Source organism: Armigeres subalbatus, chromosome 2 (assembly GCF_024139115.2).
Source record: "Armigeres subalbatus isolate Guangzhou_Male chromosome 2, GZ_Asu_2, whole genome shotgun sequence".
NCBI classification, from domain to species: domain Eukaryota; kingdom Metazoa; phylum Arthropoda; class Insecta; order Diptera; family Culicidae; genus Armigeres; species Armigeres subalbatus.
In genome coordinates, this window is record NC_085140.1 from 310751684 (window position 1) to 310763865 (window position 12182).

Genomic DNA, 12182 nt, shown 5'->3' on the forward strand with positions numbered 1-12182 from the left:
TTTCTCGTACACCAAGGTGTAACGAAAAAGCTATATATTCACTTCCAAGACAATTTTGTGATAGAAGGTCCAGAGACCCATAGTGTTATATATAAATCGACTCAGCTCGACGAATTGAAATGGTGTCTGTCTGTGTGTATGTGTGTGCGTGTGTGTATGTATATGTGCGCAAAATAAAACTCACTCATCTTTAAGGCACTTGCGACATTCGATTCCTGTCCCATTGTTTCATATTAATAATTGGCCAGATCGGACTATGGGATCAAAAGTTATGGCCAAAATACGATTTGTATATACAAAAACACGCTAAGGAATTCTCACTCAATTTTTTTTAGTATATCTGATGTACGAGAAAGGCATAAACACCGCTAGGTGGATCAATCAGGGTTTTTTTTGTTATTGCAATCTAAAAGAAAGAGCAGTGCCGCTAAATGATTAAGCAACCAAGGGTCAAAGCGTGGTGCTACATTATTGGTTTGACTTTTACAATTCTATAAAAAACAAACGATTTGAAGAAGGTCAAAAGCAAATAAAATAAATTGGAAATTTTTATTTTGAAATTTTATCAAATTTCCTTTGATTTTGTTTTGAAACATTCCTTTTGAAATTGTTTACCAATTACCCCGGTACACCGCACTGCTTACGGTTACAACAAACCACTTGACAGATGTTGTAGATCGTTTAACGATGTATGTGATATATTTGATTATAACGTTAGTAAACTTGTCTTCAAAACTAGGATTAAGATACTCTAGTCTGTGTGGTTTTGAACCAAAGGTGAATATATAAATGAAAGAATTACGAAAGAAAATAACAAAATCACATTTCGGCCTCGTTAAACTCCGTGAAATTTAGATTTAAATCACTTGAAACGGAATTTATAAGAATATCACATATCTTTATTTAACATTTCAAATTTTCAGATTTCTTGTTGTCGTGAAATCGTTGTCTTATCTATGCATCCCTAAGCCGTTGATATGTAGGATAAGAACAATAGAAACCCATTCATGGCCCAATTTAAAACTCATAGAAGACAGTGATTGGAAATAATTAAATTAAAAAAAAAGTACGAGGAAGGCAAAACAGGGATGATCAACACAAATTTTTAAATTATCATTAAAAACTTGCCAGCGAGAAAGAATCGTTTGAAAACCGTATCTTCATTTGAAACATTTACCGGCTGGGATTTCAGCTGCTGATGATTTCTCGCTTAACTTTTCAAAAGGTCCTAAGTAACATTTTTTTCATGAATTAATTTGAATAGCGCAATGAACAGACCAATATGAAAGCTTTTGATTGCAGTACTCAAATTAATTCATAAAAAAATGTCACTTAGGACCTTTTGAAAAGTTAAGCGAGATTTCTGAAGACTCTATGTCCAATATACCCGATCAGGAATGCATAACAAAATTATAACTCAATGATATCAATTGTTGTTATTAAAAACAACGTGTGTTATAATTGATAATTCGATAAAAATGTGTCTTCGACCAGTTTTATTTCATTTCAAAATTAAAACAACATTAGTTATGTATATTTTCACAAAATAATTGCCTACATTTTTTGTAGACATTGGAAAAAAAACAAATCGGAGGTAATCACCTTCAGTATAACTTGAACCCACTCGATGTTAATACAAAGCTGGAACAAAGTTAATTGCCTATACATTATGGATGGATATCCGTCGTGGTAGCGTACAAGATTTCTATCCGTGATGTAGGCAATTACCTTGAAAGTAGATTTTTGTACAAAAAATTATATCAACGTTTGTTATAATGTTGATATGAAGGCATCAACATCTGTTTTGATTGTGTTACGGCTAGAGGTATTGTAGGAGTAGTATACATTGATAGCTCTTCATTAGTATGTAAATTTGCCTACGCTCACGGTAAACATCATTATTACTGTAGTTGATAACGGGTTAACGGGAGAGAGTTGTATTATCTATTCTAGAGATCAATATGTGTGGGTTGTGACTGTTCAGAAGAGTCATCTATCGTGTTGCTGTACAAGTCGAATTTAGTATGGTACGATAGAACAATCGAAAGGCAATAAAGACAACAACTCGAGCGCGTTGTTGAAGCAATCTTCCGTATAAACTCCGTGTTATCTCTAACTACACTTTGTGACCAAATGTGCCATCACTATCCGCTTTTGAATACCACACAGTGGCCAAGAAACCTCCTTCAATACCGATAATATTACGGCTACGGCCTCAACATTTAATGGAACCGGACCGGATTGAAGGACACTCTGATCAAGAGCAAATTAGTGTGGTGGTAATCCAGATCGACATTCTGTGCGGGAAAAGATAAGTTCGCCATCATAGAGTTACCCGTTTTGTTTGCCAGTGCTATAATCGCCATCTCTGTGATACCGATTCTGTTGGGCGCCGAAAAAGAAAGAAGAAGTGTGATAGATTGGCTTGGTGGTGAATATTTTTCGCAAATTTGAGCGCAAAACGATGCAGAAGAGTTTGTGTAGCTTTGGTGGTTCTAGTTTCTAGTACCTCTTAACATTTGAAGAAATTTGTACTAAGAAAGCTCTTGTGTGGTTGTGGACAGTGACGATCAGTTTCGCACCGATTCGCGCGTTCCGGGAAGTATTTCGTCCGCGTCGGGAAGGATTTTCACGTTTGCGTCCGCGACGGGAAGGAGAACCTCGTATTCGTTTTTTCGCGTTCGTTCACTAAATCGGTTGCAAAATGCCACTAGAGAAAAAGGCAGAAAAGAAACTGTTGGAGCTGTTGGTGGTAAGAAAAGCTCTGTTTGTGCACCGTGATTCCGCAGAGCGATTTGTCGGTCAATTTGATGAAGAACGAGTTCAGTGCCAAATTCCCATTCGAATTGAGTCGTTGGATAGGACATACCAGGAATTTTTGGATGTACAGGGCGATATTGAGAAGCTGGATGATCCTGAAAACTTAGACAATCATTTGAAAGTGAGAGCTGATTTCGAGTCCAGATTCTGTGCTACTAAAGGCTTTTTGCTGTCACGACGAGCAACAGATCCAAACCAAAACGTACTCAACACTTCGCTGAACGCCACGCAATATCACCCGAGCCATAATTTCCATTTAAGATTGCCCAAAATCGATCTGCCAAAGTTTAATGGCGAGTTTTCCAAATGGCTGTCTTTTCGCGATACATTCCAGTCGATGGTTCATTCGAATGGAGATATCCCATTTGTAGCTAAGCTCCAGTATCTCGTCCAATCACTTGAAGGTTAGGCTCGAAAACCTTTCGAGAGTGTGAACATGGAGGCAGACAACTATGCTACGGTTTGGGATGCGCTGCTCAAGCGCTATGATAACCGGAGATTACTGAAGAAGCAGCTGTTTCGCGCAATCTATGACCTGCCAGGGATTAAGAAAGAGTCGGCACAAGAACTACACGAGCTTGTTGATGAGTTCCAACGACATGTAAGAGCATTAGGTAAATTGGATGAACCCATCGAGTACTGGGATACCCCACTCGTCAACTTACTGTCCTATAAGCTTGACTCACTGACTCTACGTGCCTGGGAAGAAAAGGTCAGCCATAAAGAGGAAGTCAAATATGAAGAATTGACTGAGTTCCTGTTTCAACGTGTGCGTATACTGAAGTCAGTGGCGTCCGATGTCCATCAACCCCAATCGACCCTATCAAAGGTGACCAGCATAAGCTCAAAGAAGCAGTTTCCACTGAGATTAGCAGTCAATGCAGCTGTATCCGAAAGCAATTCCAGCAAGCCGTCCTGTTATGCGTGCTCCGAGAAACATTTCCTGTTCCAGTGTGAAACATTTTCCAATATGCCAGTTAACCAACGCCGTGAACTGGTATCTCGAAAGAGATTGTGCTGGAACTGTTTTCGCAACGGTCACAATGCTCGCCGTTGTAATTCTAAATTCAGCTGCCGGACGTGCCATAGCCGTCACCATACGTTGTTGCACGATCCATCCCAATCAACGCCAAGTTCGTCAACTCAAGCCATCGCATCGAATTTCGAAGAACCGCCGTCAAGACCACCTGCGGTGACGACCGCAGTTCCCCATGGGCCATCAACGTCTTCCCACCGGGTTAGTTTGTCGGCCCAATCGCAAGTAAGCACGGTGCTTCTCGAGACAGTAGCTCTTAATGTCGTCGATGATGATGGAAAGGTTTTCCAGGCTCGGGCCTTGTTAGACTCAGGGTCCATGACAAATTTTATGTCCACGAATTTTGCCAAGCTCCTCGCCAATCCTCAAGCCAAAGTGAACGTTGATGTTGCTGGTATCGGTCAGTCCCTCAAGAAGTTGAAGCGAACCGTCACTGCCACCCTCCGGTCCAGAACGCAACCGTACTCCACGAAGCTCCAGTTCCTGGTCATCGATAATCCCACAGCCGATTTGCCTATCACGAAGACAAGCTTTGCCCCATCGTTACTTCCAGACATTCCTTTGGCCGATCCGCAGTTTCTAGAACCCAGAAAAGTTGATTTGGTGATCGGGGCTGAAGCGTATTGGGAATTCCACACGGGAAATAAGATGTCACTCGGTGAAGGTCAGCCACAATTCGTCGAAACGTGTTTCGGTTGGACAGTTACCGGTCCGACACCCCACGATCTTGCCTCCACTCCCAGAACTTGATCCGAACTTGATATCCACCGCCGATGACCGCTTAGAAGCTTCACTTCAAAGGTTTTGGGAAATGGAGACTATCCCAAACGAAATCGTCATGCCTGACACCGAAAAGCGTTGCGAAGAAGTCTACAACACTACTACTGAACGGAACAATACTGGACGTTATGTGGTTCGTCTTCCCAGAACAAACGATCCAGATGTTGTGCTCGGAGAACCCCGATCCATAGCTGAGCGCCGATTTTTCAGTCTTGAACGCAGACTGGAACGGAATCCGGAGACAAAGGCAGCCTACCACCTGCAAGACGACATCAGGCTACTCCTTAAATGACGCCCTTTTGGTGGGTCCGGTCGTCCAATCAGATTTGTTGTCGCTTGTCATACGTTTTCGCAGCCACCCAATCGCCTTGGTGGCTGACATTGAGAAAATGTACAGGCAAATAGAGCTCCATCCACTTCAGCGGATCTTATGGCGTTTTCATCCATCACAACCCGTGGTAACATACGAGCTTCAGACGGTAACATACGGTACGGCATCCGCGCCCTATTTGGCCACTAAAACCCTACAACAGTTGGCCAAAGATGCTGCTCATATCTATCCCGCCGCCACAAACCCTGTGGCCAATGATTTTTACGTGGATGATTTGTTGTCTGGAGCCCCTGACGTCGAAATAGCCAAACGAATCCGCAGAGAAGTCTCGGCCATGCTTCATTCGGCCGGCTTTGCATTAAGAAAATGGGCCTCAAATTCATCCGAAGTTATAGCTGATGTTCCAGTAGAAGACCGAGCAATTCAACCGTGGTTTGATCTTCAGGATAAGCAATCGGTCAGCACCCTTGGATTGATGTGGGAACCATCATCCGACACTCTATCATTCAAAGTTCAGTTACCGTTGCCTGCTGCCAATCTCACCAAGCGGATTATAATGTCCTATATTGCCCGAATCTATGATCCACTAGGAATTGTGGGCCCAACCGTTACGAAAGCCAAAATGTTCATGCAGTTCCTTTGGGCGTTGAAATCCATCACTGGAAAACCTTATGCATGGGACGATCCTCTGCCACCAAAACTGCAGTCCGAATAGAAGGAATTCCACGGAACCATTGACCTCCTCCGTCAAATCAAGATTCCACGCTTTCAATTACTCGCCAATCCAGTCAACATTCAGCTACACTACTTCGCTGATGCCTCCGAACGGGCGTATGGTGTATGCTGTTTCGTTCGTACTCAGTCCAGAAATGATGTGTCCACCCATTTGTTGGCATCGAAATCAAAGGTGACTCCGCTCGCCCCAAGGCACACCATTGCGCGGCTGGAACTATGTGCTGCACGACTTGCTGTAGTTTTGCACAAAAAGATGAATTTTGCTCTCAAACTATCCGCTGCGGTATATTTTTGGTCCGACTCCACAGTTCTCCAATGGCTACAATCGCAACCCGGCCGCTGGAAGACCTTTGTCGCCAACCGTGTTTCCCGAATCCAAGAAGATGCTCCCAAAGGTATTTGGAAGCATATCGCTGGCATCGACAATCCGGCGGATGATATATCAAGAGGATTAACATCACTAGAACTTTTAAACTGTCAGAGATGGTGGACTGGACCTGCTTGGCTGCAATTTGAACCTGAAACGTGGCCTATCGGGGCACTTCCCGAAGAAGATACACCAGAAGCATCACAAGAAGTTCGGAAGCTTCCTCTAGTAGCCATGACATCCACACAACTTACGTTCCACGATCATTTGTTTTCGAGCTGCTCGCAATTCTCCAAATTTCGACGTTACATCGCATTCTGGTTGCGGTATCTCAAAAGGTTGCGAGATCTTTCAATAAATCGATGCGTCAATCCGTCAACTACAAGGCATGTGGAATTAAGGTCCACCGTAGAGAATGTTCCTCCACTAAGCACCGATGAACTTCAATCAGCCGATCAAATATTGTGTCGATTGGCTCAACGTGAAAGTTTTCCTCAAGAATACAACGATCTTGTATGCGGTGAACCGGTTTTCAAATCAAATACTTTGAAGTATTTGACACCACACCTAGACGAATTTGGACTAATTCGCGTCGGAGGGCGTCTGAATAACGCCGATCTCACTGATTCAATGAAGCACCCCATCGTTCTCAGTGCGAAACATCCGTTTTCTAGTATGCTAGCAAACCATTACCACCGTACATTGCTGCATGCTGGTCCGCAATTAATGCTTGCTACCCTCCGTCAAAAATATTGGATCATTGGTGGAAGAAACTTGCTCAGGCGAACGTACCATCAATGCATCACATGTTTCCGCAGCAAGCCATCCTTGATTCATCAAATTACCGCCGACTTGCCAACATCGAGAGTTACACCGACGCGTCCATTCTCTGTATGCGGAATTGATTATTGTGGACCTTTTTTTTGCTAAATCACCCGTCCGGAGTCGCGGCCCAACAAAAGTTTACGTGGCTATTTTTGTGTGTTTTTCAACACGTGCGGTGCACATCGATTTGGTGAGTGACCTTTCGACCGCTGCATTTCTTGCCACCCTTCGGCGCATGGTTGCTCGCCGAGGAAAGCCACAAGAAATCCATTCAGATAACGCAACTGCGTTCAAGGGTGCATCACATGTACTTCATCGTGTGTTCCAGATGCTGAAGGTAGAAGAAACAGAACGTAACAAAATCTTCAACTGGTGCGCCAACAACAACATACGTTGGAAGTTCATCCCACCTCGCGCACCGCATTTCGGCGGGCTATGGGAGGCGGCGGTGAAGTCTGCCAAACTGCACCTACTGAAGGAAATTGGTGGCACCAACCTACCATACGAGGACATGCTCACTTTGTTAGTTGAGGTAGAAATGTGCCTCAATTCTCGTCCACTAGTACCGATGTCATCCGACCCGTCTGATCTAGAGGCGCTAACTCCCGGCCACTTTTTGGTCGGAACCAATATGCAAGCTGTTCCTGCGTTGCCGTTGAATGAAGTTCCAGATAATCGACTGAACCACTGGGAACAAACCCAGAAACACTTTCAACGGATCTGGGCTCGTTGGTATCCAGAATACCTCCAACAACTACAAGCGCGTGCCAACAAAAACTGCAAGCTATCAACCAACATCAAACCCGGACGACTTGTAGTCGTTAAAGATGATGCCCTTCCGCCAGCGAAATGGCCTCTAGCCAGAATCACAAATACGCATCCAGGAAAAGACGGCATCGTTCGAGTCGTGACGCTGAAGACTGCTTTTGCCGAAAACGTCGTCAGACCTGTAGCAAGAATAGCCTTGTTGCCGATACCCGATGATGACCCAGAACAACCTGTTGCAGCACCCCACAATCATTAGAGCAGTGCAATACTTGCTCGAGGCGTATTTCGTCTTTGAAAAGCTGATCGATGTTTACCAAATGCAACAATCAATCGAAACAACGAGATGCTATCCAGAATCCCGCAACCAACTAACGAGTACACAATACACCGACTCATCGAACGAGGGAAGTGAAGAACAGTTCAAAACAAATCGAATACAAAGTACCTAGTAAATTTGAGAATCTATAAATTGTATATAATAGCTATACGTTGAAATCCTACTATTTCAAAGGTGGCCGGTATGTAGGAGTAGTATACATTGATAGCTCTTCATTAGTATGTAAATTTGCCTACGCTCACGGTAAACATCATTATTACTGTAGTTGATAACGGGTTAACGGGAGAGAGTTGTATTATCTATTCTAGAGATCAATATGTGTGGGTTGTGACTGTTCAGAAGAGTCATCTATCGTGTTGCTGTACAAGTCGAATTTAGTATGGTACGATAGAACAATCGAAAGGCAATAAAGACAACAACTCGAGCGCGTTGTTGAAGCAATCTTCCGTATAAACTCCGTGTTATCTCTAACTACACTTTGTGACCAAATGTGCCATCACTATCCGCTTTTGAATACCACACAGTGGCCAAGAAACCTCCTTCAATACCGATAATATTACGGCTACGGCCTCAACAGGTATTTTTGATATAATTTTTGTTATTTTAACAACTAACCAGCCAAATTTATAACACATTTTGTTACAATATTTTTCTAAAATAAATAACTCCCCTTGTTATAATTTTGTTATGCATTATTGATCGGGTATGTTGTACAGATGTTTAAAATAAATGATGAGCATTAAACAAGATTCATATTATCTTTTTTTTAAAGCTGTTAGTACACCTTTGTATTTAAAATTTGCTGAGTCGGACTCATACCCACGTTAATGTCTCATCAGTCTGTTAGATATCTGGACGAACTAGTAGAATATTTGATGATCGGACGAAGAATGTACTTCGGCCTTTATACGTTTAGCTATCTGCTTTTGTTCAGTAGGTAAATAAAATCCGAGCAAATAGGGATAATCTCGCCTGTCACATCTACAATGGGGTCAGACCGTAAAAGTATTCGCTAATGCCGGCTTGCCTTGTCTTTGTAGGGTTCAACGCAGAATGTCTTGTCGTCAGTGTGCAAACGCGACGAACGCAGGAGTCCCTTTATCCTTTTGACAGAGAGGAAGCTGAGAAAAGCGACACGACACGATGGGGGAGCTTAACTTTTAACACCGAAAATTGAATTAGAGTGCAATGAGGTACTGATCTAGATACGACAAGAAAGATTTATGGGGGACTCAGGGAATGGGGCTGAAGGGTGCTTTTGAACAAATTTTATGGCCGCAGTTTTTCCGAACAGTTTTTTTGTGTGGAACTGGAAGAAGTCGAAAAACTTGATAGTCATCGAATTCATAGCTATAAAAAAAAGAGGGTAAATGTTTTCTCATTGAATTTGAGTTCTTCGTTTGAAAAAATATATTAATATTGATGAAACAACAACGAAGGTTTACATCTATATAATATAATTTTATTGAGTATATTTTCTACAGGTGAAAGAAATCAATAAATTACAGTACTGATAGTCTTAACCTCAAGATATTGAGAATAGTATTTAATTATGAGTATTGAAGGAGAAGAATCTCGAATTTGGCAGCATAATTTTTTACTCATCATCTTCTAGTTTTGGTCGCTTGGAAGGCCGGCGACGTGACACCTTTGATGGTCCCTTGGAAGGAGGAGCCTTGGTAGTAGGAGGATTCTCTAGCTCATCCAGTTGGGCATCCGTGAGCCTATCTTTGTACCAATCCTCACTAAAATGTCAATAAAGTACATATTTTTTTAAACAAACACAGAAGGATATGAATCTCACCAGTCCGGAACCTTACGGGCCCATTCGCAATGTTTGGCAGCGTCATCGAATGCTTGTCCAAGCTTGCAGCCATTTCGACGAGGAGTTTCTCCATTGATGCACACGTAGAAAAACTGACAGTCCTCGGGATCAGCATATCGGGGATGTGTAACTGCTATGGATTCATTCACTTTCGGGCATGTGAATTTGAACACGTCCTCCGATGAGCATCCACTCTTACCTGCCTCATCGGGCCAGGTGCATATTCCGGTCTTAGGGTTGAATACCAGACCAGCAGGGCAGGTTATCATGTTGAACTTTCCATCCACGCAATAGAAGAATTTGTCGCAAGCACCAGTTTCGCTTGCAAAATATCCATTCAAACGGGGACAGTGTTGTGAAGGAATAGGCGTTTCTAGGAATGTAATTAGTTTAGTTTATATATTTCTAAAAAACTGAATGAACAATGAGCACTTACGGAATTTTGGTCGTTTGCTGCAATCGATGTTGAACGGCAGATCACACTTCTCCTGATCAATGTCGTAATCGTTGAACACCATACCATCGGGACATAGTTTCTCGGTGATCTGCCCGTCACGGCAAGCGTAGTACTTGTCGCACTGTTCAGCGTCAGCAAAGTATCCATTGGGCTCCGGACAGTTCTCTGACAGTTCCGGATCAATTTCTTCCGATGCAGCAGGGGCGACTCTGGCTGGCTCTCGTACTGGCAGGACCTTGGTTGGTCCTTCTCGCTCACGGATGGCACCTACCGATGTTCGACGATTGGTTTCATACTGCCGTCTGAGTTGGCTTTGTGCTGCAGAAAACCCTATGGAGAAAAAAAAAGATAAGCTATTACATTACAGTACGGCGACTACAACATAGCGAAAGACCTCGGGTACAGTAGTTGTTCCCGAGGGAAATACTTCACGAACAGTACTGGTTTGATTCAAATCCCAAACATGACTTAATAGTGACGAACATGAGTCATATTCGGGATATGTGTCAAAACGTTAGTAGAAATGTAGAAATATCACCATAATCTATGCACTTAATACACATCTCTGGAACAATCGCAATTTTGGTTTATCAAAGATAAATATCGTTTTGACTCAAATCCCAAAAATGGCTCATATTCGAAACACCGGCGTTTTAGCACACTAAAACTAAATGTTCTATCGGTTTCATGTACAGAGGATCAAGATTGCAAACGAATTCAATGAGCCATCGAAAAAATCACACGAATAAAGTGAAATTGTTTGGAACATGAATCATGTTCTGAGTTTGAGTCAAAATAGTATTAAATATTCAAATAAGTATATAGGAAGCAGCGAAATAATATTCACCGTAATTATGTTATCCAGCCCATCCTAAATTTATTAACTGCTAAAACACATAGTTGAGCAGCAGGAAAACATAAATGGGCTATGACGTATTCTTCGAAATGAATCGTATGCAAACAATTGTTCAAGTTCCTCGAATGTTGTATAAAAATCCCAATAAGTACTATTCATGCAAGTACACGCATCAACTCGTGTCTAACTGCTCGATTCCCTGCCCAAATCCGACCTAACCTAATGCGGAAAGGCCCCCTCGCTTGTGCCTCCCGCACCATCGTTTGCCAGTGAATTACACAATGTACAAAAGGCTCAACCGCCAGCCATGGGGAAGCGTGCACTATCAAAGCACAAAAAGTATCTCGCTTGACAGCACTTTCCATGAACATGTGACATTCATGCATACAGTAGTGTTGAGGAGCTTATGACTGAAAAACGCGCCCATAAATCACTCATCGTGCTCTGGTTTATGCTCAAGCTCATAAATCTGCTCTGCTAACACGAGGCGCATTCAAACTGGAGCTTTATTCTGCGGCAGGGATTCCTGCGGCTGTAATGCTCTATGTGTGTCTCGAGGGAACTTATATTCCCTATGGAACGATGAGGATCGAGACAATGACGGCTACGGCGACGTAGGGTAAGGGAGGTATTTTGGACCACTTTAGGAGATGGCCGAATAATTTTTCGAATAAAAGTTAGATTTTGTAATAATGCTTGATCAATTCCTTAAGCAACTAAAAAGTGGTGAATGCTAGGTAGGATTTGTAGGTAAAAATGTTGTAAATCCCACCGAAAGAGCCAAACTATCATAAATTCTGGAGATATGTTAGATTTAATTTTGGACCACCTGTTTTTATTTTGGACCACCTATTGAACATATTTTGGACCACTCGAATAATTTTGTATTGCTTGCAAAGTTATGTTACTATTAGATTGAACGAGTAATCTCCAGCATTTTCGGCGTTTTCATCCTAAAAGTCCTTGTTAAACAATACATTTTTATAATCACTCAAAAGCTTAGAAAAATATCTACCAGCTAAGGGTTTTGAAACTAATATCAATG

General features: G+C 42.3%; 3 protein-coding genes across 3 annotated transcripts in view; 2 read left to right on the plus strand and 1 right to left on the minus strand.

The window, feature by feature from the left end:
• Positions 1-3256: 3256 nt before the first annotated feature.
• Positions 3257-4928, plus strand: LOC134209857 (uncharacterized). Its single transcript, XM_062685879.1, has 2 exons — positions 3257-4520; positions 4600-4928. Exons 1-2 carry the CDS (start codon positions 3257-3259, stop codon positions 4926-4928), a joined length of 1593 nt encoding a protein of 530 aa, XP_062541863.1.
• Positions 4929-7129: 2201 nt separating this feature from the next.
• On the plus strand, positions 7130-7918 carry LOC134209858 (uncharacterized). Its single transcript, XM_062685880.1, has one exon. It carries the CDS (start codon positions 7130-7132, stop codon positions 7916-7918), a length of 789 nt encoding a protein of 262 aa, XP_062541864.1.
• Positions 7919-9439: 1521 nt separating this feature from the next.
• LOC134216721 (protein obstructor-E) overlaps positions 9440-12182 on the minus strand; it is a 29648-nt gene continuing 26905 nt past the window's right edge. The window contains exons 2-4 of the mRNA XM_062695549.1: positions 10261-10611; positions 9804-10197; positions 9440-9744 (exon numbers count right to left, since the gene is read on the minus strand). Coding sequence (XP_062551533.1) covers positions 9597-9744; positions 9804-10197; positions 10261-10611 — 893 coding nt within the window. The 3' untranslated portion in view covers positions 9440-9596. The remainder of the gene's footprint in view (positions 9745-9803; positions 10198-10260; positions 10612-12182) is intronic.

What these genes read in the sequence shown, in the direction of transcription:
- LOC134209857 (XM_062685879.1), top strand. Translation starts at nt 3,257, where the DNA reads ATGGAGGCAGACAACTATGCTACGGTTTGGGATGCGCTGCTCAAGCGC. An exon ending in TAAGATGTCACTCGGTGAAG is followed by an intron (nt 4,521 to 4,599) that starts GTCAGCCACAAT and finishes CTCCACTCCCAG; the next exon opens with AACTTGATCCGAACTTGATA.
- LOC134209858 (XM_062685880.1), top strand. Translation starts at nt 7,130, where the DNA reads ATGGTTGCTCGCCGAGGAAAGCCACAAGAAATCCATTCAGATAACGCA.